General features: G+C 39.1%; 1 protein-coding gene and 1 long non-coding RNA gene across 5 annotated transcripts in view; one reads left to right on the top strand and one right to left on the bottom strand.

The window, feature by feature from the left end:
* The window catches only part of NCAM2 (neural cell adhesion molecule 2), a 240,759-nt gene that overhangs the window by 10,132 nt on the left and 202,902 nt on the right, over positions 1–27,725 (bottom strand). Inside the window, exons 16-17 of one of the 3 annotated variants that reach the window (XM_072138586.1) lie at positions 20,190–20,394; positions 13,429–13,545 (exon numbers count right to left, since the gene is read on the bottom strand). In XM_072138586.1, the coding sequence (XP_071994687.1) occupies positions 13,429–13,545; positions 20,190–20,394 (322 nt within the window). The remainder of the gene's footprint in view (positions 1–13,428; positions 13,546–20,189; positions 20,395–27,725) is intronic. The other 2 variants (XM_072138588.1, XM_072138587.1) reach the window with 2 other exon arrangements.
* Positions 779–20,507, top strand: LOC140119496 (uncharacterized). 2 transcript variants are annotated; one of them, XR_011853380.1, is made up of 4 exons: positions 779–1,167; positions 3,266–3,391; positions 14,224–14,340; positions 20,242–20,507. It is a non-coding gene; the product is annotated as an uncharacterized lncRNA (long non-coding RNA). The 2 variants fall into 2 exon arrangements; XR_011853379.1 differs by lacking the exon at positions 3,266–3,391.

Raw genomic sequence — 27,725 nt, 5'->3', positions numbered from 1 at the left:
GGCACTCACAGAAATTTTGCTCATGACCATCAGTACCTTTCAATAACTCACATGACCCATTGATGCAGGATCAGGAGCCAGGTGCATTGCACAGGTCCAAAAACATGTTTTTCCCACTCGCCCCCAAAATATCCATATGTATTTTGGAAACAACATATCAATAATTAATCTTTTCTATCAAGGCAGTTGAGATACAGCATCTCAGCTCCATATAAGGTGGATTCCTATACTATGGCAGCTTAGATACAGGGGCTCAGGGTTGTGTAAAGTAGACACCTCTATATTATTGCTTGACTATGTACTGACCTAATGTTAAAAGGTAAATTTAATTTCAAGGGCAATGGGGACATATCTGGCATGTTAAGTTCATATATATCACAGATAAGCTCAAAGATAAAATTACAGGATTAGTGATGCGTTAATTGGAGACCAACCATTTTGCATAGTAGGTTGTTGGTCTACTATACTCCTCTCCATACTACTGGATGAAAGCCCCATCTCATCTTAAAGGTCATTGAGTAGTGTCATGATACACTGCAGGAAACTCCCCACCTATACCGGATTGTCGGTTGGACTCTCACACTGGAAGATACTACTGTATGGAAGCTATGGGAGCGTTGTCTTTCACAACTGTCTATAGATAAATAGGTAAATAAGTCCCTCCTCTGTTGCACTTGTAGTTGCAGCCTGTCTGTTTTGGAGCGATCAGCACGATATTATATAAGGGATTAACATCATGTTATGTTACCCCCCCCATCCTATAATAACAATGGTACAATCACTGTCACAACATCTGTTAGATGATAGCACCTTCCCAGGAAACAAGGAATACAAGCAAACATGTCGTGTTTATGACGGGTTACAGAGCGGCTTTTCTGCCGTTGCCACATCTCATCGTTTAAGCCTCAGTAACACCATTTTTTTTTTCGCAAATGAGATTTAATTAAGTAGCAGCTTCACATAGGACAGCACATTTCTCTACCACTCAGACGGCGGAGGGCAAATCTAAACCCGCTAAAATGCTTCATCTCACGTACAGACTGATAATTTATTTACAGATGTGCTAAATGTGTCCATGTCACTATCCATAACTCATTGTCATACCACAATCTGATAATAATGTTTCCCATACATGGACCTTATCTGGACTTTTCTCGTGGTCAAAAGGTAGGTGCAATTTTGCTACACCGGTATTCAATAATAGTCATACATGACTGGAGGTCCAACCACTGCAATCACTGGTGCCTTGTGGTCTCACACTTTCCTGATTACCAAGTGTCAACTGGTTATGATTCCAGGGATTGGACATCTATCCCTACACAAAGGGGTTCATAGTCTTTAAAGGGGTTGTCCGAGTTTAAAAAATATATATATGTGGCCGGGAGCGGGCTGACTAAAATAATAAAGCTGTACTTAACTTCCGGCGCCCTCCGGTGTCCATTGCTGCTGTCGCTCCGGTCCGGGCGCCATGTAAACAAACATGGCCGCCGGAGCAGCGCTGGATTCAGCTTCCGGTCGGCCGTGGCCGGGTACGCCTATCTGTCCCTATACACAGCATTGTGTATGGGGGCCGGAAGGTTGTCGTGTCCGGCCGGAAGCTGAATGCAGCGCTGCTCCGGCGGCCATGTTTGTTTACATGGCGCCCGGACCGGAGCGACAGCAGCGCTGGATACGGGAGGGCACCGGGAGGTAAGTACAGCTTTATTATTTTAGTCAGCCCGCTCCCGGCCACATATATTTTTTTTAATCAAAACTCGGACAACCCCTTTAATGACAAACCTATTTAAAGGTGTCCTCCAGGTCCTCTGATTTTCTGATGAATGGCTCTGGGTGCTGTAAAAAGTGTCACTTCAGATGCCTCTATCTATGTTTTGGTGTCATATTAAAGAGAATCTCATCTTTCAGAATGTATCAGATGGATCTGTGGTTATATGAGGTGCAGAACAAGAAATACAGGAAGTTTATCTGCGCTTCTACGCCAGTTTTTTTTTTTTTTGCGTAGAAGCACTGATATCATCGCAATTTCTTGCGCAATGTCAGAAACTGCAATTATTCTGGCAACTATTCCATAAAGAGGCGCAGCCGTTGGCGGAGTGGGCCTGACCCTTGCCTACACAATTTTTAAAAAATCTGCAAACATTCACTGGTGATTGTTCACTGATTTTTACTGAAAACTTTTGTCCGCCAGCCATTTAGTAGGATACATCGTGAGGTCTAAGGCTCTTGATTTATCCATCATATCAGGAGGGGGGAGAGGGTTGAACCTTTATCATATGCCGACATACCAATAATAAATCTCGCCCAGAAAACTGAATATATAGATCCAGGCTACATGCATTTCTTTAACTGTCTATACATCTGGTTCTGTTGCTCACAGAAGCGCAAGCCTGATGCTACCTGAAAGATGAGATTCTTACCTTTAAAATGACACCATCACCACCAAGTATGTTTCTAAACCCCTAAACCTGAATCATCTCTGACAAAATATGAAACTTCTCTGTTTTATGGTTCAATACGTTTATTGAGATATGCACAATTACAAATGTAACAAGTAGCGACAACTACTGTACATCAGTTGAAATGTATGCAGTACTGTCCAATTGGACACTAATCTGTTTCAGAGGTAAACTGTGAGATTTCACATAAAACAGGGAGTTTATGAAAGTGTATTTTATACCCTATTTAGAGGGGGCTGGTAATTTAATGGGGTAAAATCTGATGACAGGTTCCCTTTAAGTAATTAAAACAGAGGGACGCAGTTCTTGAAAGTTTTCAAATTTAGCCTTGAATAACATGCTCAAGTAAGAAGGCTAGCCTTACGTAGACCTACTGACCTTACAATTTCAAGACCTCACAGTCCTACATTAATAATGGGCTTTATAAAAACATTTTTTGTTAAAAAGCTATTTGTGAGTATTACTTCTGTAAAAGATAAAAAAAAAGTACAACCCCAGAAAGCTAAATGTTGGCCTGACCTTACACCACAAGCCGCGGAATGAAATTATTGCAATATTTAGATCATTTCTAAAGCTACAAGAAAAAAAAAAGGACATTTTTTTTTACTTTCTGGTTTTAGCTTTATATTTTTCATTCAACTAAAAGCTTCTTTTCCATTCTGGTTTTCCATTAAATGTTTAGGTCAGCACCTTATTAAAAGCCTCCTATGAAATGTGTTAAAAGGAAGCAGTACAAGAATTGCTCTAATATAGCTGCCTTTTAGGGTACAGAATATGACTCAAACTAGAATGCGGAATCTTTTTTCTAGAAAAATAGCTAAAAGAATAGTGAGAAAACCGGGAAGAATCATATAGACACTTTAACAACATAGCCAAGTATACTGCACAAGCATCCACGGCAGTGAGATTCCACCAGCCCCCAACTATCCCTACCGGTAAGACCAGAAGTGTTTATGGCACTTTATAAGCTTTCCAGATACTTTCTAGTAATCTGCTATTTCTATGCAAATGAGCTTTAGAGAGACAGGGCCATAACTGTTGAGTGGACCCACACTTTGTGTTGACAAGCCTTAAAGCACTGGAAAGAACAATGTCAACAAAATGTTAACAATGTGTCCGTCAGTAGCTAGAAAACAATAATCTATGGATGCACCCGATTTATCACTGTGATGATAAATACTGGTGCAATATAAGGCTGTCGCTTCCTACTTTAAACCTAGTTTTAGTTTGTTGGCGCACACAGAGACTTTTTACCATTGGCCATGCCCCTTTCCAGTAAGACCAAGCCCATTTCCCTGAAGGCAACACCCCCTGATTGGGACAAGTCATTAAAATGCCAAAAAAGGTCTAAAAGGCCTTGGTAAATGTGGCATAAGGCATTAGACAGTTATTTTGGTGCAAATCTGCCACAATTCTGGCCCAAGTGTATTAATTATAGATGAGCGAGCACTAAAATGCTCGGGTGCTCGTTATTCGAGACAAACTTTTCCAGATGCTCGAGTGCTCGTCTCAACGAGCCCCATTGAAGTCAATGGGAGACCCGAGCATTTTTTTGCTAAAACAGAACAGTAAAAGAACAGTGCTTAATTAAATATTCCAGATGTTTCCTGATGTTTTGCTTGTTAGAACACATTGAAATAACACTATTCTTCACTTTCCAGGTGTGCGCGCGTGTCTCCCGCTAGGTTCGGAGATGTTCGGAACATCTGGAATGTGAAGAATATTGTTCTTTCAATGTGTTCTGCACTTAAATGGTATTCACTGTTTTTAATGTTTTAATTCTATTCTTCACTTTGCGGATGTATCTCCGAACCTACAAGCAAAACATCAGGAAACATCTGTAATATTTTATTAAACAATAAAAACACTGTTCTTCACTGTTCTTCACTTAATTTAATGCTCGATCGCAAGCAGGGGAAATACTCGTCCGAGTAACGAGCCGGTTCTAGTATGCTAATACTCAACCGAGCAGTATACTCGGACAAGTATACTCGCTCATCTCTAGTATTAATGCATTCCCCCAATATATAAGGTTTAAAAAAAAGAAAGAAAGAAATTAGGCCACTACAGGTAAGCTCTCTTGTATCTGTACTTGTAGAGTAGACTGTTAACAAAATTCTCTAAAAGAACAATTGAAAGGTAAAACAGGAAAGGTGTAGGTAGTAAATGTATAAACTGTCCTCTTCAATGCTGCTTTTACTTAAGGGTTGACCCCCATTAATATCTTGACGTCAGAGGTGTAACTTAAGGTGATGTAGAGACTGGGGTCGCAACCAGTTCCGAAAGGCTTAGGGGGCCCATAAGGTGTCATTTTCCTATATGAGAAGACTAGTACTGTAAACCATACATTATAGCCCGGGCCTAGCTCAGACTTTTGTACTGGGGCCCCTCATCTGCACATTACACCACTGCTTGTCCTGAAGTGTTGGGAAGTGACTTCCCACATTTTTTCAGTACTACGACGTCCATGTTACAACACATGCTCATGCTACAGGTGTCAGCTCCTTCTCTAACACCTGCGCCAGGAAATAACTCTGATAATCCCCTACACACTGTGGTCAAACATAACAGCAATGTTTAAGGGGCGTCTGCATGATCCACTCTTGATCATAAACCATGGACTGCTTGCCAGGAGATTATATTTTCCCATGGCAGCCTCATCAAGGGTGCCCAATGATACTACGCGTTATATCTTGCTTCCAGCATGTTGTGCTTGCAACCATTTCAGCAGCGCAAGCATATCCTGACAGTTACACTATGCTGTGGAAAAAAAGGTTAAAATAAAAAAAAAGATTGGAAAAGATTGGAAAAGACCCCAAAACACCACCTTTACAAATACAAATCAAATATTGTAGAAAAATCAAATATTGTAGAAGAAAAACAATAAAAAAAACAGTTGACTAGGACATATGGGGTATTATCAGGATGCATTGGTTATACAGCTTTACAGGGCATTCATTGTGAACGTGTAATTTTGGGGGAAAATACATTCATTTAGTCCCCCCCAAAATTATAATTTCTAAATTGCACCTCCATTTTGTTTTAACCCCTGTAAAAACAGGTCTAAATTGTGCACCACTTCTTGGCTAGCCCTCCTTGATTTTTTTTCGCACGTGTTAATTGGGGAATGCCCACTTTTTTTGAAACTCCACCCCCTTTCACAAAGTCACACGCCCTTTGTAGGACGGTTCAACAAACACCCAAAAAATTGTCTAAAGGGCTTCATAAGTGGGTCGGAACATATTTTAGACGTCATTTTTGGATGCAGGAGTGTTCATGAATTCATTCCAGTATGCTCAACACAGCATGCCTTCACACCATAGGCCTTTTAGGCCACAGCCTCATGATCATTAGGGTCTCATTGGGGTCTCAATGTTCCAACCTCTACCAATCAGACATTATAAGACATTTATGAAGTTGTATATCAACTTGTTGGGGTCTGGCTTGGGACAGTTTTGGCTTCAAAAAATTGTTCTCATAATAAGACTGTACTGTAAAATGACGAACATAAATGATATTTTCTATATGTAAATTACCAGTCTTACCCATCACCTTGCATTATGGCTTTTTATATTCGCCTAGGATACTTTACAAAGAGGGGGCAGATTTATCAAGCTTTCTAAAAGGAAGAATGTTCTTAGTTGCCCATGGCAACCAATTACAGCTCAGCTTTCATTTTGCCAGTGCTCATGAATATTTTAAAGGGGAGCTGTAATTGGTTGCCATGGGCAGCTAAGAACATTCTTACTTTTAAACAGCTTGATAAATCTACTTCTTACTATCAGACACCACTGACTTTTGCGATGCTGTGAACCGCGTTTATGCTGACTAAGCTCCAATAAACACTTGCATGAAAGATTGCAAGCCAACAAATGACAGCTGCCTTGAGATGTCTCCCGATGTGAAATATACGCTCTTCACAACCCAAAGTGTTTTGACATTTTCTCAGATACTTGATTCTATCACATGCACCTATGTGAAAGTTTATGAGATGTCAGGTGTTAGAGCCCTGCTAAAGCTACATTGACTGACGGTCTACTGGAAAGAGGTTTCGGCTATTGTATAAAAAAAAAAAACTATTAGTTTACAGAGGCGAGATGGACAACAGAGGGTCTCAGAGCCTCAAAATAAGGGGGTCACCAACAGCAGTAAATCTGGATATTACATTATGTAATGATTGAATAGAATATTTTTTTCACCTAACAGTAATATCAGAGATCTGGTTACACCTTTGATGGTCTAGGGCAGTGAAGGAGATTATAACGACATTCCTAGAGGTCCAGGGAAGTAAGGGGTTTACTTAAATAGTCAGACTGAAATAATGTGCAGTAACCATAGAAAACTGGAAGAGTGGAGGAGATTAATGTGCCTTCTCCACGAGAAAATGGGCAAAGAAGGCCCAATGAATATCTCTGATAGTTTCCTATCTCTGAAACATTACTCAGCCTTTCAACCATCTGCTTTTCCATCCCTAGCATTTTGGTGGGGTCCGGATGGTCTTTGTTTATTTTCCTGTAGCAACCCTGTATTCTACATCCATATGACCACTGCAGCCGATCATTGGTCAGATCACTGCAGCCAATCACTGGTTAGACCGCTGCATCCAATCACTGGTCAGACCACTGCAGCGGATCACTGGTCAGACCCATTGCAGCCGATCCCAGGTCTTAGATTTGATGCTTGTACTGCATGCACACAAACTACCTTAACCCCTTAACGCTGAAGCCACTTTTCACCTTCCTGACACGGCCCATTTTTTAAAATCTGACATGTGTCTATTTAAGTGGTTATAACTTTGGAACGCTTTAACATATCCAGTTGATTTTGAGATTGTTTTTTCGTGACACATTGTACTTCATGCTGGTTGAGAAATGTAATCAATATATTTAGTATTTCTTTATGAAATAAATGGAAATTTGGCAAAAATTTTGAGAAAAACAATGTTTTCCAAATTCAAAATTTTCTACTTTTTGGAAAGTGGGTCATATCACTAAAATAACTTGATAACTAACATTTTCCATATGTCTGCTTTAACTTGGCATCATTTTTCAAACATCTTTTCCTTTATTTAGGATGTTAGGAGGCTTATAACTTTAGGTGCAATTTTTCAGATTTTCACAAAAATCATCAAAACCTACTTTTGGAGGGTCAATTTAGTTAGAAGTGACTTTATAAGGCCCACATGACAGAAAACCCCCACAAATGACACCATTTTAGAAACTACACCCCTCAAAATATTCAAAACAACCTTTGGGAATTTTGTTAACCCTTTGAGCGTTTCATGAGGGTGAAAGATAAATGAAAGTGAAATTAGAGAAATGTAATTTTATCTCACTATAGATTCATTGAACACTAAAATTTGCACCTTCACAATAGGTTAAAAAGGAAAATGCATTTTACAATGTTTAGGTCAATTCCTCCTGAGTATGCCAATACCCATTTTGTCACTGTACACTGCTGTACGGGCACAGGGGGGCACCTGGAAGGGAAAGAGCGTTGTTTCGTTTTTGCAGGGCAAATATGGCTGAAAAAGTTTTCATGTGTCAGGATGCATTTGGAGAGCCATAATGGTACCAAAACAGAGAAAAGCCCCAACATGAGACACCATTTTGGAAAGTACACCCCTTGGAGAGTTTAGCAGCGTGTAATTTGTGTATTTTCCCCAACAGGTGTTTGATTCAATTAGGCCCCAAAAGTGAAAAAAGGTGAACATTTTCTCAAAAAAGTCACTTTTACCCCAAATTTTTGTAAGCCACAAGGGATAAAAGATAAAACAACCCCATAAATGTGTAAAACTATTTCTCCTAAGCACAGAACTGCACCACTTTTGCATATAAAGTGTTGTATGGGTGCACAGTAGGGCTCAGAAGGGAAAGAGGGGCTTTGGCCTTTTAGAAGCCAGATTTGACAATCATCCTTTACATGTGTCAGGATGCATTTGGAGAGCCCTAGTGGTACCAAAACAGAGGGGAACCCCAACAAGTGTCACCATTTTGGAAAGTGCACCCTTTGGAGAATTCAGCAAGGTGTGATATGTGTATTTTCCCCTACAGGTGTTTGCTTCAATAAGGTCCCTAAAAGGAAAAAAGTGAACATTTTCCAAAAAAAGTCACTTTTATGGCTAATTTTTGTATCCCATAAGGCATTAAAGATGAAACAACCCCAAAAAATGTGTACTAGCATTTCTCCCGAGTATAAAATTGCCCCACACATGCAAATAAAATGTTGTATGGGTACGCAGTGAAGCTCAGAAGGGAAAGAGGGGCATTGGCCTTTTAGAAGCCAAATTTGACAGACATCCTTTACATGTGTCAGCATGCATTTAGAGAGCCGTAGTGGTACCAAAACAGAGCGGAACCCCAACAAGTATCACCATTTTGGAAAGCACACCCCTTAGAGAATTTAGCAAGGTGTAATATGTGTATTTGTCCGTAAAGGTGTTTGATTTAATTAGGACTTAAATAGATAAAAGGTGAACATTTTCCTATAAAGGTCATTTTACTCCTAATTTTATATAGCCACAAGGGATAAAAAAATGTAATAACCCCTCAAAATGTCTAAACCTATTTCTCTCAAGTGTAGAAGTACCCCACATGTGTATATAAAATGTTGTATGGGCGCACAGTAAAAGGAAAGGGGAATGTTTGCCTTTTAGAAGCCAGATTTGACAGAAATGTTTGACATGCATTTGGAGAACCCTAGTGGTATAAAACAGATAAGAATCCGAAAAGTGACCCTAATCTTTGAATGCACACCCCTTAGAGAATTTTGCAATGTGTAATATATGTATTTGCCCCTACAGGTGAATGATCCAATTAGGCCCTAATCATTAAAAAGGTGAAAATTTTCCTATAAATGTCACTTTACCTCTAATTTTTGTAAGCCACAAGGGATAATATATTAAATAACCCCAAAAAGGTGTAAAACTATTTCTCCCGAGTGTAGAAGTACCCCACATGTGCATATAAAATGCTTTATGGGCGCACAGTAGAGGAAAAGAGGGATGTTTGTCTTTTAGAGGCCAAATTTGTAAGAAATCCTTCACATGTGTCAGGATGCATTTGGAGAGCCGTAGTGGTACCAAAACAGAGGAAAACCCGAAAAGTGACCCTAATTGTTGAATGTACACCCCTTGGGGAATTTAGCAAGGTGTAATATGTGGTGTAGTGTAATACACGTGGTGAAATGAGCATTTTGAACATATAGGTGGTTTCCAAATATGATGTGCAATGGAGTCCAAGATGGAAATTTCAATTATTTCTGGAAAGTTCAGTGCCCGTTATGTGGCGCCCCTTATGAAATAATGGAGGGGTGTAGGGAGCAACAGGAAATAACAGTTGTTACAATTATTCATTTTACCGAAATTAATTCACAACAGGTTGGGCGTGAATTGTGAATGTCTAGTGTATAAGGAGGTAGTATATATCAAGGGACCAACTAAACTTTTGTCACTCTGGAGTTGTCGCAGGTCTCTTAGTAGTATATAGTGTCCATCCTTAGTATATAGTGTCCATCCTTAGTATATAGTGTCCATCCTTAGTATATAGTGTCCATCCTAACTCCTCTTTTGGAACAGACTCTTTATTGAGTCCTATCATTAGAAGCAGCAGAATTCACCGGGAAAATGCTGTCCTGGCAAAACACAGAAACATCTAAACCAGAGGTACTGGGGCCCCGTCCTTCTTGTCCCAATATTAGTTTCCTAATATCTTTCTCTTGAAAACGGAGAAATGATACTGCAGGACATGCACATTGGAACAGCTCGTAAGAGTTGTACAGCATCATCTGAACAATGTGCACAGCCAGCGCTTTTCTTCGTTTTAGTAGGGAAATTATCGCCAAGTGTTGCTCTTATTCACCTTAGCGATGCCCATTGTGACGAATATTGCTGCTTTTGGCTGGACCAAATCGACCAGCCAATAGCGGCAAACATGGACAGAGGGGGGCAACAAAACCCCTCTGGACCGCAAGGCACAATTGGTGGCTTTCAGGAACAGCCGCCACCCTGCCCCGATCACCGTGTCTACAGACATAGTGACCGGTATTACTGACGTCATAAGTAAATTCGCTGCTATTGGCTCGTCTGAATTGATGAGCCAATAGCAGCGATAATAAACTGGGGTTGTGTGGGGGGAACGTAACCCTTCTGGTCCATGGGGCAGGATGGATGGCTGTCAGGAACAGCTGCCGTCTTACCCCAATCAGTGAACAGCCGCCGTCTTACCCTGACCGGTGTTGTAAAGTCACTACTCGCCGCACCGTTCTATAACAACGCTCGTTGGGAATAGGCTATACAATCTTTATTTATTTTTTAAGCAATTTAGACAAATAAGGGCTTATTTTTTGCGAGACGAGATGCACTGTAAAAAAAACTTAATTTTAGTGGGTTTTTAGCTTATTGAAGCAATTTTATTAACTTTTTACGTGTGGAGGAAAATAAAATCATCAATTCTTGTTTTGGATTTTTAGCATTTTTTTGGGGGGTTGTTCACTGTAGCATAACAATAATATATTATCTTTATTCTACGGATCACTACGATTACGGTGATACCTCATTTATATAGTTTTATTTTTATTTTTCCAATTTTATTGAAGGAAAACTAGAATAGAAAAAATTGCATTTGTTTTAGTATTGCCATTTTTATAGCGGCATAATTATAGTATTTTTTGGTTTACGGAGCTGGTTGTAAGCTTATTTTTTGCGTGACAAGTTGCTCTTTTTATTGGTATCATTTTGGTGCTTGTAACTTTTTCGGATCACTTTTTAGAACATTTTTTGTAAAGCAATTTGATAAAAAGTTTTAATTTTTGGCAAGTTTTTGGGTTTTTTTTTTTACCATGTTCACCGAGCGGGTCCAATTATGATTAGGATTTATTGTACAGATTGTTACGGACGCAGCGATACCAAATAAGTGGGGTTTTTTCGTGATTTAGTGTTTTTTATACTTTATTACTTGTGTAAAGGGAAATGTGGTGTTTGGGGGGACTTTCACTTTCTTTTATTATTTATTTTTACTGTAAAAAACCTTTATTTATTTATTTTTACTTTTTTTACAGGTAATGACATCTAAGCTTGAACAAGTGATCTTCTGATCACTTGTTCAAGCTTTTTTACAGATTACACAGTGCAATACAGATGTATTGCACTGTGTAATGTAAGACACTGAGCATGCTGCGCATGCCCAGTGTCTTACAGCCGGGTCCTGCCAGAAGGCACGGACCCGGCTTCCGGATCAAGATCTTGCAGCCCCGGGCACCGGCAGTCCCGGGGCTGCGATCTGAGCAGCGGACCCCCCTGGTACGCGCCGCGGGGGGGTCCGATTCAGGTAATATAGACATTTAAATGCCTCTGACACGCCGCGGTCAGCGCGACCGCGGCGTGTTAGGGGTTAACACCCGCGATCGGAGAAATCTCCGATCGCGGGTGTTAGAGGCGGATGTCAGCTATAATATATAGCCGACACCCGCAGCTTCTGGCGCCGGCTCCGTTCAGGAGCCGGCGCCAGAAGCTTGACGTAATAGTACTGCATTTTGCGGGAACGCACCTCCCGCGATGCAGTACTATTACGTCAAATGTCGGGAAGGGGTTAAAATTGAGAGCTTGCTCCCAAGCTGTCAAAAACAACACATTTCACACTTGGACAGCACGGGGAACAAACTCTTCATTTTTTGTGGAATCGGAAGGAAAACAGACCTAGCAGAAATCTGGATACCTCTTTCTGTTATATAAGGCTTTAAAGTGGTGATGTGGACACTCACATTACTGTCTGACCCAGTGTATTCCAATTTACCTGGCTACACAGGTGTTCACACTACGACCACTCTGGGGAAAATTTACTAAGATGAGTGTAGCCTGTACTATATGCAGTTTACCTGTGTAGTGTGCAGAAGGCACCAGATTCAGGATTTTTGGTGCACATTTTGCATGAATCTGGTGCCCTCTACACTGCCCCGACAGAGTCCAACTTTATTTTTTGGTGCACCTTTAACATAGGGTGTGCAATGCATTTATGTTGGACTTTGCATGATAAACGTAGCGCATGGTTTGACTGAGCACCGGGACGCCCACTTCAGTGCAGAAACTTGTGTCTCATGAAGAATAGTGCAACCGTGACACAAAAGGGTCGCGTGCAACAAAAATGTGGCGCGGACCCTTCTTAAATACCTGTGCAAGCAGTTTTCACTAGAAACAACATGCAAAGTCCCACAGAAAACTGGTGTGTGGAGCTTAGTAAATTTGCCCCTTTATGTTTTTGTTTTAGTCCACTGAGGTCAGTGATTTGCTGCAGTGGTCACATGGTTGTACGGCATGTTATCATTACAAGTCCTTGTCTCACCAGAGACTTGTACACACAGAAGAGCCACACCAGAAAGCACCTGTGCTTCTATTTTTCCTGAATATATTACTACATTTAAACACAAGTAGGTACCAAGTGAACATAGGAGAATTATCAATGATTTCTTTCTTTCTTGCTGTCTAAATAATTTGTCAAACAGTTGGACTTCGCCTTTCGAGCTACAGAAAACCTAAAATAGCCTTCAATTTTTTTTGTTTACCTAATGCCTCCAAACAATTACTAAGTCTATTTTCTAACATATTACACTTTTTTTCTTTTAAGATAATGTAGATTTCATTTGTATAAAGCTTGTAAACCTGGACATGGGAGATAATGAAACACACAGTTTGTGAGATACCTTCTGCAGCTAATGTCTATCTGATGCTTTTCTCATTACACAATCTGGCTACTTCATAGGTAATTAGTTCCATTGTGATTACATTTTATAAGGTGCTTTATCGATGCGGTATGCCTTATTTACAGCCATTAACATAAAGGAATGACTATGCAGAGCACATTACGGAAAAGGCATATCAAGAGGAGGCGAAGACAGACATTTTGGACTGCGGAGATGTCTCATCTCATGTGGCTTTGATGCTAAATTTAAAAAGAAACAACAAAACATGAATACATACTCAGGTTCTGTAAGAGGTGTTGTTTCATTGGGTTCAATAACTGGGCTCCCATCATGATTAGTAACTCTTTCATCCTCAGTTCTCATCTCTACTATGGGGTCTTTTGATCCATCCTTCCTACAAGATATCAAGCATTCCCGAAATTATGCATATACTACATAGATATGCAAAAGGAAATTATACTATTCCGGGAGAGATGTATCAAGTGTCGCAAAATAGACCAGTGCAGAGCACAACTAGTTCAGACTTCTGCTGTGCCAGAATAATCACTGATGCTGGACGATTAATCTGGTGAAGTATAATTCTGGCGAGACTCTGCACCTCTTATTAGTTGGTCTAGTTTTCTAAACCACAATAATGAATTTTCTGGGCCAGGAATTATTTTCCACTGAGCCATGCCCCTTTCCTAGAGGCCACGCCCCTTAATAAATGTATAGCAAGGATTTCAGAAAGTCTTTTTCACACCAGAATTCTGGCACAGACAGCTTGATACATCTCTCCCTCTATTTTCCAGTGATGGACATAATTGCTTAGAATTAATTGAGAGCTAAAAAATCTTATTTATAGGGATGGATGTAAAATTTCTAAGCTATACATAGAATAGGTAGAAAGGGTATTATCGTTGGGGTTACTCTACTAGGACCCAAAAACACAATGTCCCTAACCTCCCATTCATCCTGCCTCACACAACCACGAGGAGTCTGAATGGTGGTCTCTCTCTTACTGAAGTTTGCCAAGAAATATATATACGTTGGTCTGTAGGTATGACTCCATTTCTCATTCATTTTTTTGTAGGATGTATAGAGTCTGAATGGAGTATAGCCAACTGAAAGCAAGTACACAATCAATTAAATAGAGATTACCAGGAGCACCAGCACTTCTTCAAGGTTCTTTCTTATTGTGGTCATGTAGGTGAGAAGAAAAGGTTATTGGGACAAACCTTCTAATGAGGTAGTCCCCTAGTGAGTTTTTTAGTTTTATTTCAATAGGACTCTACGCTGTCTGCCACCGATTCTATTTATGATTTCTTGTTTTCAGCTCATCTACTGATATTGACTCTTGTCCAGTGTGATCAAAAGGATGCCTTTAGGAAATGTACCACTGATATGTCTACTCCTTCCAGACTACACCCTGCTTCTTCAATAAATATGACTTGATTTCATAGAAATTTTAATTAGTTCAAGGCTCCCGCTTAGCCATTGGCCAAAGACTCCAAGCAATAACTCCAAAGTTCCACATGGAATGTAGTCTTTGTTCCACCTGTGGTGAAAAAAATGTTTACCTTATAGGGAACACTGAAATTGCAGGTCAATCCTGCTTGGCATGCCTAAGAATCACTAGCATAAGGTTGAGCTTTCTGTGGTCATTTAAGCATGCTACTTAAAGGAAATCTACCATCGAAGTCAACCAGGGACCCTTGCTCATAGATCCATTCACCATGACTATGGTAATCTTTTATCTTATAGTTATCCATGACCTCCTTCCTTCTTAAATCAAATTATGCTCAAGAGACTGAAAGTCTACTCCCCCCCCCCATCCTCCCATGCTGCAGATTCACAGGCTGTTAGACTGTCTCTCCCTCCAGTCCTCCTGCTCAGCTCTCCCCTTCCCTCTGCCTAATTTAATCTCAACTCAACTGCAAATATGAAGATCCAGGTAGTATTCAAGCTCATCAGCATAATTTAATAAGTCACAGTCTGGATCTATGAGTAAGTTTGTCATGGTGGATTTTGATGGTAAATTTTCTTTACAAGACTGAGTTTATTAGGATGCTGTTTCCTAATTAATGGTTTCGGAACCACATATATCTCTTGGCTTCCTTGAATATAGCTTATACGCTAGTGGCATTTTAAAATATTGTTGTGTTCAATGAGCCCATGCAATAGTGGCTCTACACTTGCCATCAGGTTAATGTGGCCTGCAACCTAGAAAAATATTCGACCAATGGCTATCTGGGTCTTAAGGTGGACATACACATTAGACTTCCAATACACTAGACAACATTCACCTAGCAAGTGGATAGAAATGTTGGACACATGTATATTTCATTTTAACATGCCCAATCTGTTTTTAAGGGGAATATCTCACTGAAAGTTGTTTCAGCTTATGCCCTTTTCTTATTATAAACAAATGACTATTCTTCTTCCAAATTTTTGTACCCAGGGTTTTTTGGAAAAAGCTTTCGGCCAAATGAGTACGGCCATCTTTAGGATGGTCAATAGTACCTGCCCAATACTGAACAGAGACCCATATGTTCAAACAAATGCTCAAGAAAAATGTTATGACCTTGAAATGTAAACTTTATTGTAATTCTTTATTTACATTGTCCACCTTGGATCACCAAGGACATAGAGGAGTTCCCAACATGTTAACATCTAGAATCACATTAATCCATTTTATTTACTACAAAGACTGTAAATTTACATCGGTCTAATCCCTCTATAACACAACCTTTAATAAAGCCATGTCAAGAAATAAAATTGATACAAGGAGAGCACAGAAATACATGACTCTACTCAAGAACTCTCGAAGAACGAGTGCTCTCTGGCTTTTTTCAATATTCTGCAAGGTGATCCAATAAATAGAAAAAGTCTGAATCAAAGTGTTCACATGGAAAAAGGTTCTTGGTACATCGAGTGCTTTCAATTGTACATTTCAGTCCTATGACACATTTTCTGATCTTTTGAGTGCATCTTATTAAGGTCTGTGCAATACATACTTCTTCCTGAGTGATAGACTGTTATGATATGAAAATGACTCATATGATTACATAAAAATAACTAAAAGGCTTCATAAATGGAAAATAACTTATTTATAAGCTATTACTTGAAGTTAATACATGAGACCATTGATAAATCAATTATACTTGTCTTTCTTGGAAGTTACATTCACAAATATTTTAGAGTACAGTAAATAAAAGACTACAGCTTTAACTTCTTCTAATATAGCATAATCCCCTTTAAGAGGTCATATTGTGTGTAGCTTAGAAAACATGGCTTGTTCCAGAAACAGTGCCACCCCTCTATACAGGCCACATGTGGTACTACAGCTCAATCCCATATACTGCAGATTAATAAGCCAAAATTGCAATATAGAGGTCCCGGTTCTGAAAGAAAGCAGCAATGTTCTTCTTAGTTCATGCAGTGACATACTGACCAGACACGGCAAAGGGTTATTTTTATGTATGATGCTGTGAAAGTTATATTTTTGTCAAGAAATAGGAGTGTTTGCATAGTTGTTAGAGAATTTATACTGTAAGTTCCCAATTAATCCAATAAGGGTGTGGATATTTATGCATATAAACATAACAAAGCTAATGTAAATGAGATTTACCTAAACTAGACTAAAGATGTGACCATTCTTGCATTCAAAGCAAATATTTCATTAAAGTGGTTTTCCCATAATCTAGATTTTTACTTGACCCTCTCTATACCCATTGACTTGTCCTGTGAGCTGCACCAGAAACCCCATTGCAGTAGTTGGAGCGCATGATGGATGCTCCATTGCAGTCTTTGGAGCACAGGGTGGAAAAGAGGGACTTTCAATCCCATGCTCTACCAACAGTGGAACAGTCGGACTGCTATGATCCATTTATGCTTTAATCAGAGTATTGTAGATAAATATCAATAATGGAAAAACCACTTTAAGGACTCCAACTATCAAAGCACACTAGAAAAAACCCTTGACAGGTTGCAATTCACATTACCAGTAGTGATGAGCAGACTTGAACCTGCCATTTTTGGATCCGTGACAAACATCGTAGGTTTGGGCAATGGGGAAAATGGCATTGCGAAAGTGCCAACAGCCGTTTAAATGCTCCAACAAGCTTTGCCAGTGGCATTCAAAGAGTTAACACCAACGATATTGCTGGTATAAATTTGCAGGAGTTCTGGTTAGGTCTTCGGACCCAACCTCAAATATAATTTGGAGGTTTGGGTTCGGAGGGTTAAGGCTCACTCATCACTGATTACCACTATTGGATGGCCCATAATAACTACTGACATAATTGCAAAATTGTGTCTCTTTTTTCATGGTGAAACTCTAACCTTATTCATCTTGAGATATTTTAAGCCAGTATAAACGATAGGAAAGGACACATTTGTTACGTGAACAAATAAAACTGTAAATCTGCGTAACATGCTATGGATTAGTTCCATGTTAATGTGAACATTATGAAAAAACATTGAATTTAGAAAATGATTGAGTAAAATAATATACATGTGTAAAATTAAAAAAGAAATAACTTTACAAACAACTCAATAAAACCTAGTCTTCAATAGACTACAACTTTTGCATTGTATTAGTTAGGCTGTGTATGGTGGCTTTTTGAGGCACTATATAGTTCTGTTACTTAGGGATTTTTAGGAGGCATAATTATATTCTGTCTACCTTTCCATACAGGACTTTTAAGAAGTTTTAAAGAGGCAATTGTGATTGTTCTACTGTTTTGAATGTTTTAATATATTGTAGCTTCATCTTTCATTTTTAGTCGGTTTTATTAAGATTATCTTCTGTTCCTCCAATCTAAAAATAGATCAGATTTGTTATTCACCCAAATGACTCAAAGGACCTTGTTACCAATGCTTAGAATCTGACAAATGTGCTTAAAATCTAAACATCTATATGCAATGGGTAGATTTTCAAGTAATTTTCTAGTAATCCAAGTCTCCATGTGGTCATGGGGGTTAGGGTAAATGAAGTTGACCTTATCCTTACGCATGAAGAGCTAACTGTCAAGAATAAGGGTTCAAAGGCTTTAGCAATCTTGATTCCCCCAAAGTAAAGACCAACACTATAAACGCATGCCAAGCAAATCGAAACAATGTCCCACAGACATAGGTTTTCCAAAAACGGGTAACATTAAATCAAACTTATCAAATCCAAATGAAAAAAAATGTTCCAGCTCTCAATCAGTAAGATAAAAACTTTCCAAATTTATTTCTCCATTACACAATCAGGAAAGATAGAAAAAGTAGACTAGCTATAGCCTACACGTTTCGATAAGATTATCTTACTCATGGTAGCCATGTTAGTCTGCATTTTTATATCTTTCCTGATATTGTATACCACAGTTTCTGCTTTTTTAATGGAGAAATAAATTTGGAATGTTGGATTGAGAGCTGGAACATTTTCTTTGTTTGGATTTGGATATATTGCTTGAGACCCAGGTGTTCCTTTAGTCATTCATGTGCCGACTGAAGTTGGAGATTTTTCAGTTAGGCTGACTCTGATCTGACGTTGTCTGTAAACGTATCAAATGGTAGAGCTTTACTAAACCTAGAGAATCAAGGATATAGAGGATCTCAAAAAATGATTCCATCAACCTCAGTCTCCATAACCTTATCAGGAAAAATACAAAACAAAAACTTATAATGGTTCCCTATGTAGCACCAGAGTCTTTTCATTCCCCAAACTGTCTCACTGACCCCCGTTGATGGATTTTCTCAATTAAAACGATAAATAAAGAATTTATACAGTCAACACACATGCAGAATAGATAGAAAGAACTGTAAAATGAGGTATATGCTGTACGGAGAATTAGACACAAGTACAAATCACATAAAAAATAAATATATAAATATCATATAAAATATTAAAAATATAAAAATATATTTCTCGATTTTCTCAACATTATACATAAATGTCAAATTTATTATAATGTTGCTAATGTTGACAATCAGAACCACTTAAAAAAAATATACAGATGAGTACAAAAATAGATATTTCCAAGTTTTCTCAACATTATGTATAAACTTGAAGTTTATAATAATGTTGCTAATGTTGAAAACTGGAAGCACACTTTCAAGACTGAGCGATACATTTAGGAAATGGGTGATTGTAGTAACTTGACCAAAATGTGAGAATAAGAAATCGAAACGAAAGGTGAATTCAGGGAGTCATTGAGACAAAGTTGGAGGAGGGGGTCCACTTTTCACTATTCACTGTGTAGACACTGTTGAATCCTATAGATCCCAGTTTGCTTAGCTCAACATGCCTTCCACAGAAAAGTCTGAAGACAAATTACCATATCATTGACTTCATGTGATCAGATTTACAGTGTTACCTATTCTGCCATACACATGCTCAATTTGGCTGAGCTTAAATATCATCTCAGCAGAGAGAGGAGAGTGAAGTTCTGCCACTTAAATCTAACAATGGCTATTATTCCATGATATTCGATGAATAGGATAAAGCATGTTGAAATTCAACATGTCCAAGGTGAAACTTATTTGTTTCCAAAAATCGGGTGAAAGTTAGCCGCTCCCTCAAATAATAGTAGCTAGATTTAAGCATAGGAACCTAAAGATACTGAAGTTTCAGAAAGAAGCGGTATAGGCCACATTGGTCAACACTATGATAGCTAGTGTCACTTTTAGCTAAAGGTTGGTAGATGGTGGGTGAATCAAAGTGATTGCCTGTCGAAAACTCACAAAACTTGACTCTTCACTAAGCGTGCCTTATTGACATAGACCTCTTAGGGACCTTACTGAAGCTGGGCTTTTTATATGTTTTCAGACACATATCCTAGTTTTGAGGTATGACATAGCCTCCTTGATTCTCTCTAGGCTTGTTGAAGAGATGGACAGTGGTAGCCCTTGGTTTTATTATTTAAAAAAAATAATTAAAAATCTTACTTTTGCAATAATGGGATTTTCTCTGGTTTTATCTAAATTTTTTCAAATTATTTTTTAACAAAAAGGATTTCTCTCTTTTTGGACCTTTTAGGGACATTTAAAAGAGTACAAGTATTTTTTTCTCACAAGTATGCAGCTTTTCCTTCTTCTAATTCTTTACTTTTTCCACTGGAGCCAGTTTTCTTCCCGCAGATCCGTCTGGTTATACACATTAGCAATCCACACTGTCTCATGAAGAAGCAACTGACATCCGTCACCACGAGAATTAGAAGGAGAGCAGCTACAGCCAAACCGATGACTGCTCCAATTCCAAGGCCACTGAAAAGCGTGTCTGAAGGAGAAGAAAAACAGCATATAACATGTTAGCTTGTAATTTGTATATGCAAGGTGTCATTTTATTAATTAAAAACATTGTTTCTTGTAGACAGTAAGCTCTTTGACAAGCTGGTTTAATTTACAGATTAGTACTGGTGATTTCTTGAATGTTTTTTCTAAAATACAGTTTTTTAACAATTTTACTATGTTTTTATTGTTGAGAAATAGTGATATATTCACCGTAACAATCTAAGATGTTGCCCCTATCACACATGGAATGATCACACAGGCGATCAAGTGAGTTATGTGGTCCTCCAGCCCCTGCATAAGTGGTGCATAGCATAGTGGTGCATAACAACTACAGATGGTCCCCGACTTAAGGACACCCAACTTACAGAAAACCCCTAGTCACAGATGGACCTCTCTGCCCACTGTGACCTCTGGTGAAGTTCTCTGGATACTTTAATTTAGTCCCAGGCTGCAATGGCCAATTTCACAGGGACAAAAAAAATTCTGTCTGGAGCTATAAATCCAGCAGTTCCAACTTGCAAAAAAATTCAATTTCAGAAATATGTGATGTTTTATAGATTTTGGAATATAATAGTTGTACAGTGGTGGGTCCCAAGAAAGAATTTTATTGGTGGAACCTAGTACCATTTGGTCTTAGGATCCTGCGCTAAACATTTTCTGATGATGTGCTCTACCAATCATTATTGAAATGCCAGTCACTATACTTAATATGCACTTAGTTTGGAGACAAACTGTAGTTATTATTGTATATCAATTTTATACCAAGCCTGAACATAAGTATGAAAATGGGTCAGGCAGAAAGCTGATTTATACAGATTCAGCTTAAAAAGCCAACAAGCAAAGGTTTTGACTATTTATTGACTTGTACCATATGCTCAGCTGCTAACATACGTAGTATTATGTGAGGTCTTTCGAATGTAGACCTTCCATGTAGTACATGGTCATCCATAATGGAAACTGTTGGCCTTGCAAGGATTCCTTTGACATACCGTATATACTCGAGTATAAACCGAACAGAGTATAAGCCGAGACCCCTAATTTTACCACCAAAAACTGGGAAAACCTATTGACCCGAGTATAAGCCGAGGGTGGGAAATGCAGTGGTCACAGACCCCCCCAGTAAATAGCCAACCAGCCCCCTATAGTATACAGCCAGCCCAGCGTGCCCCCAGCAGTATACAGCCAGCCCAGCCTGCCCCCAGTAGTTTCCAGCTTGCCCCCAGTAGTATACAGCCTTCCCCCAGTAGTATACAGTCTGCCCTCAGTAGTATACAGCCTGCCCCCAGTAGTATACAGCCTGCCCCCAGTAGTATACAGCTTGCTCCCAATAGTAAACAGCCTGCCCCCAGTAGTATACAGCCTGCCCCCAGTAGTATACAGCCTGCCCCCAGTAGAATATAGCCAGTCCCCAGTAGTATACAGCCTTCCCCCAGTAGTATACAGTCTGCCCTCAGTAGTATACAGCCTGCCCCCAGTAGTATACAGCCTGCCCCCAGTGGTATACAGCTTGCCCCCAGTAGTATACAGCCTTCCCCCAGTAGTAAACAGCCTGCCCCCAGTAGAATACAGCCAGTCCCCAGTAGTATACAGCCAGTCCCCAGTAGTATACAGCCAGTCCCCAGTAGTATACAGCCTGCCCCATGTAGTATGCAGCTTGCCCCCAGTAGAATACAGCCTGCCCCATATAGTATACAGCCCAGCCCAGCATTAAAAAAAAATAAACTTATATACTCACCGTCCGGTGGCCCGGATGTGCAGTGCTGCTCCCCCGATGTCCGCGCGGCTCGTCTTCAGGCTTCCGCGCTGTCTTCTTTCTTCTGCAGGGCGCCGCCATTGATCTTCCCCGGCAGGCGACTAGTATGACGCACCGCTGCTGATGTCATACTAGGCGCCGCCCCAGAAAAAAACATGGCGGTGCCCAGCAGAAGAAAGAAGACGGCGCGGAAGCCTGAAGGCGAGCCGTGCGGACATCGGGGGAGCAGTGGGGCACTTCGGGGCCACCGAAGGGTGAATCTATAAGTTTATTATTTTTTAAGTATTTTTTATTTTTATATTGACTCGTGTATAAGCCGAGGGGATGTTTTTCAGCACATTTTTTGTAAATACGGTAAATAAAGGACTGCTAATAGGCATGTATAATTAGCAGATGACGGAGACAGAAGGGGCTTCTGTGATGTAAACTCAAGCCACTGGGGCTCATTTGCATAATAAAAACCATTTCCTCTAAAACAAGGCAATCAGAAGATAAAGGAAGAATGGATCCAATTTCAGTGAACAGACATCAGAGCGTAAGAGTATTTGGTGTACAACACTGCATCCATGTGGTAGATATCCTCAAATAGATTATTCTCTTATACAACAGACCACTGGTAAAGAGGAATGCTATGTCTGGAAAGCTTACAAAAATCCTTCACGATGTTTGTTCAATTCTGTAACCAAGTCTTCTAAAACTGAATAATCTCATTTTAACCCCTTGCTGCATGTTGTTGTGCTGCACTAGGTGCACTAGGTGAAGGATCATGGGCTAAACCTTCTCCATACAGGCTGGGTGTTTGCTGCATTTTGCAGCAAATTGCCAACATTAACACCCGTGGTAAGTGCTGCCACCGATCTGGGGTGTTAACCCATTACATGCTACCATCATGTTGCCATGAAAGCCTGAGTCTTTATAACTGGACTTGTCATTTCTGCAGATCTGTTACAATGTGCCAGTGGCATATTGTAACAGATCATGTGCACAAGTGCCATACACTTCAATGGTGTAGTATGGCAGTATATGGGAGCTCGATCAGACCACCTAGAGTTATAGTACCCTAAAAATAGAATTTAAAAAAATGTAAGAAAGTATAAAAAAAAATTAAAAACAGTATAAAAAATAAACAACCTAAAACCTCAAATCCCACCACTTTACCTAGAACTGAACTAAGAAAATAAACAATAAAAATCAGAAAATATGTAAGGTATTGCTATGCCCTCAAAGTCCCAAGCTATCAATATATTAAAAAAAGTAATTCCTGATGGTAAACCCTGTAACGAAAAATAGCCCCCAAAAGTCTGAAAAGCAAAATTTTTGCCATTTTGCAACTCATAAAAATTAAAATTAAAAGTTTGTATTTGCACAAAGACAAGATTCTTAAATGTACTCAGGATAACAAAATAACACATTCTCTAATTCACTGTTATTAACAAAAAAACAGCATTTCACAGATATAATTACCAGTCTCCATCAGTCCTGGTGTACACAATTTTGGTTTAGGGACGGCATACATAATGTACTTCTGTGTGCCCCCACCCTTGTATTCCAGGATTATCTCACACTGACTTCCTGCAGGCATGTGAGGAGAGTAAAACTACAAGCTATAGGCAGATAAAATCTTTGTCCAGGTCAGAGGGAGGTGTATAGCAGATGTGACAGTATGTAATGGCTGTGATATGGCTCATTTCTGATCTGTCTCATCTCTCTTTTCAAGTGTCAGATACAAGTGAATGTTCAGAAGCTAAATGAAAGTGTATATAAACCTGTACCCTGATAATCTAAGCACATAGTCAGCTCACATAATCTCACAGCACAGAGGAATCATGAAATGTCTACTTTGAGTCTCCCCACCCACACTCTGGAATTTTACACTGACCAGCCTAGAGAGTTAAAGCATCAATAAAACTGAGTACAATTGTAAAGTAAGGGGTTAAAAAATCTTTATTTTGTAAACAATACTAGGGGGTTGAAATTTGATATTTTTTCATGGGAAAACCCAAAATCCAAAATCCTAAATGTCTTCGTATTGTGCAAAATATTCCAAATTCACAGCTCCATATGCTGAAGTACGAATTAGTTATTAGGGTCAGAATATGACAAAATGAAAAAAAAAAAAAAGGTTTTGATTTTTTAAAATCTAATAAAACTTAATGAAGCCTATATAAATCTGGTATCCCTGTAATGGCACTGATCCAAAGAATAAAAGAGAGGTGTCATTTGGAGCGCGCAGTGAAAGCCAAAAAACAGAGCCCACAAAAAATGGCTCAAAAATGGTTTTCCGGCCAGCTCATTGCATCTGGAAAATTAAATACCGCCACTAGGCAGTACATTTTTTAGTGAAAGTGGAAAAAAAAGAATTCCGTGTCCAGCTTCATCCAAGATATTCCAACTTTATTTGCGGCATAATTTTTAAAAATCAAAAGTGTTTAAACGCCAACGCCTTTCAAACGGTAGACCCGTTCTTAGTCATGGCTAAGAACGGGTCTACCGTTTGAAACGCGTTGGCGTTTAAACACTTTTGATTTTTAAAAATTATGCCGCAAATAAAGTTGGAATATCTTGGATGAAGCTGGACACGGAATTCCTTCCTTTTTTTCCACTTTTACTAGCTTTACACAGCCCGTGCAGTAGGGCAGTCCGTGCCTCGTGGGATTTCCACGCAAGGTTTGAGGTGAGCTGGACTTTGTTGTTGCTCTTCTAGTACATTTTTTACACAGAAAACAAGTCCTTGTAGACAAGATTCAAGCAGGGAATAATAGTAAAAAAACAAAAAAAATTAAAGAAGGGGAGCCAACAATGGAAATGCAAAAATGAAAAAGGGCATTATCAGGAAGGGGTTAAGAAAATTTCAATTGTAAAGAAATTCATTATTCCCTAATCCACAGAGAAAAACTGAAAGCTCCCTGCCCCAGCACCGCTACACTGCTTCACACAATGGATGGAACATGCAATTACTCCTCTTAATGAAGAACTTGCCTGTATTGTACGGCGCACAATGATTGCTGTGGCTAAGCTTGCAATTCGCTGCTCAGTCCTGAAGGGCTACTTCATTTTGTATTTTGTTTTCCTGTTGCTATCAATTCCAAACCCTCTGCTGGGATCAGCCAGTGACAAGTTTCGGAAAAGTGAAATGACTTTACATTTCTAGTTAATGGAAAAGACGAGAGAAATATTTTCACTTTAGCCGATAACAATGCAGACTAGCGGCTTAGGCTCAACTTGATACGATTCGACCTCCGCAATGAGGATAAGCCATTTTCTGTACACTGGTGAATTATCACTTAACCCTTCAAATTCTGGGGGAAGAAACTTGAAAAATTGAAATGCATGAATGGGAGAAGACATGGCTTGGTGTGCCAACTCCTCTGTGAAATATTAACTCAATGGATACATTACTATGGGGATGTAAAGATTCCATATATATGTACCTCAGCTCAGAAAACCCTTCCCCTGCATGCATGCTTACACATGCAGGAGAGATGATTAATTTTTTAAAGGAATTGTCAGAACATTTAGAAGGAAAAAAGGATAGTGCAAAAGGAGAGGTGAAGGAAATATTCAAAAAATTCTCCTTTATTTATCCATGTGCAAAGCAAAATACATCCTCTTAATCAAGCTACAGTATGGAAGTATATGGGGGTTTTCTTCCTCATGTAATGAATGGGTTAAAACGAGGCTGTCATAGCAATGGATCGCCGCTCCCTGATGATGTCACGGAGAGCGACAATCTTCGGCAAGATGGCGGTGCCCATGCACCGCCATCTCTTTGAAGCTGCCGGCAGTTTTGCCGGCGGCTATTAGAAGGATAACACCCACAATATGCAGCATAGACTTACTGGCTATGGAGAGAGCTCAGCCCGTGACGGCGCCGTCGGTAAGGGGTTAAATGACAATATCTCTGGAAAAGCTTTCCATATCATAACAATTTTTACTTAGTTTTTTTGCATGACATGTGAGACTTTAGCTTGATTTTATTAATTACATATTTTTTTATTTATGAAATTTGCCAATAATTGACTGCAAATGTTAAAAATTAGCTATTTTGTTATTTTTTCAATTAAAGTAGTAAAAGAAGTAAATTTTGGCAAAATAAGTTATAAATATTGTACATTATTCCAGAACCCTATTCCAGGTTCAGCTACAGATGCAGAGGGTGCATGTATTTCTGCAAATTGAAAGTAAAAGTCTCCTGCAGCTTCTTCTATATTCTGCCTTCTGCGACCGCCTGGAGGGGGGACACACTACAAACGCCTATATATCCTGAACCCCTGTACTTAGATACACTATTTTTGTGTCTTATTAAACATGAGAGTCTCCCGCTTAAGAAAACTGGAGATATCCATTCCTAAAGTTATAATTGGGAATAGAAAGTTGTACATAAATATACCGTATTTTTCGGACTATAAGACGCTTCTTACTATAGGACGCACCCCAGATTTAGGCTTCCAAAAAAGAAAAAAAAATATTTTACGTCAGTTAAAATATCCCTGTTAGTCACACTAAAGCACAGCACACACAGCTCTGCATAATCTATACAGTTACATACACACAGCTCTGCATCTTCCATACAGTTACACACACAGCTCTGCATCATCCATACAGTATCATGGTCAGGAGGGTCTGGCAGTGCTGGATCCTCCTGGCCTTCAGTCTTTAAGACTCAGGCACTTTTTAGCAAGATTTTTTCTTACTAAAAAGTGCATCTTATAGTCCAAAAAATACGGTAATTTTTTAAAGTACAACTTTAAGGGTACAGTAGATATCTACAGTTCCGTTAAGCATCTATACACAATCCATACATCATATTAAAGGAGAGATCTGTTTCTATGTGTCAGGGTTTAGAAGATATGGCCATTTGAAGTTAGTCACTGTCAAGACGTATATATAGACGTCCGTTCTGCATGGAACATGTGCAAATAGGATGTTTATAGTCGTATGACAGTTGTGAAGGGGTTAAATTCTACAGTTACCCCACAAAAGGTAACAACAGGTTTGTTGATTGTGGTTTGTAAAAATTGTTGGGTGAGATTGGTGGATCATATCAGAACATGAAGTGCCTTATTATTATTATGTTAGTATTACTTTATTAAAGATCACTATTACTCCCGTTCTTTCAATTTCTGCACAAATAATTAAAGAAGTGTATCAGTAGAAGATGGACATTTTTTTTTAATATATCTTATTTTTAATTTATGTTTCAATTTTTTATAGCTAAATATAAGTTATGATGTTCTTTGTATAGTGATTATTAATTGTGATATAGTGATTTCCTCCTTTATTTTATTGTATTCCTACAATAGATGGTCTAGCGGAAATAATCTTCCTTTTCCTTTAGTTGTTTTTGTCTTTGTGAAACCTATATTTTTCATCAGTAAACTTATCACCATCACAGGCAGGATCACAATAAAATGTACTTCTCTGTTATAAACCTTGAGGCTTATAACACCAGATCAAGCACTGATGACCACGGCTCACGTCACCCCCTTCACGGGTTACAGTACCTACCCACAACCTCCCTCAGGTGTCACTGACTTGTTTTCTGACTTATAGCCTAATACTAG

The sequence above is a fragment of the Engystomops pustulosus genome, chromosome 2 (genome assembly GCF_040894005.1).
Source record: "Engystomops pustulosus chromosome 2, aEngPut4.maternal, whole genome shotgun sequence".
Taxonomy (NCBI): domain Eukaryota; kingdom Metazoa; phylum Chordata; class Amphibia; order Anura; family Leptodactylidae; genus Engystomops; species Engystomops pustulosus.
The sequence above is the reverse complement of the archived record's forward strand: the minus strand, read 5'-3'. Positions and strand labels throughout refer to the sequence as shown.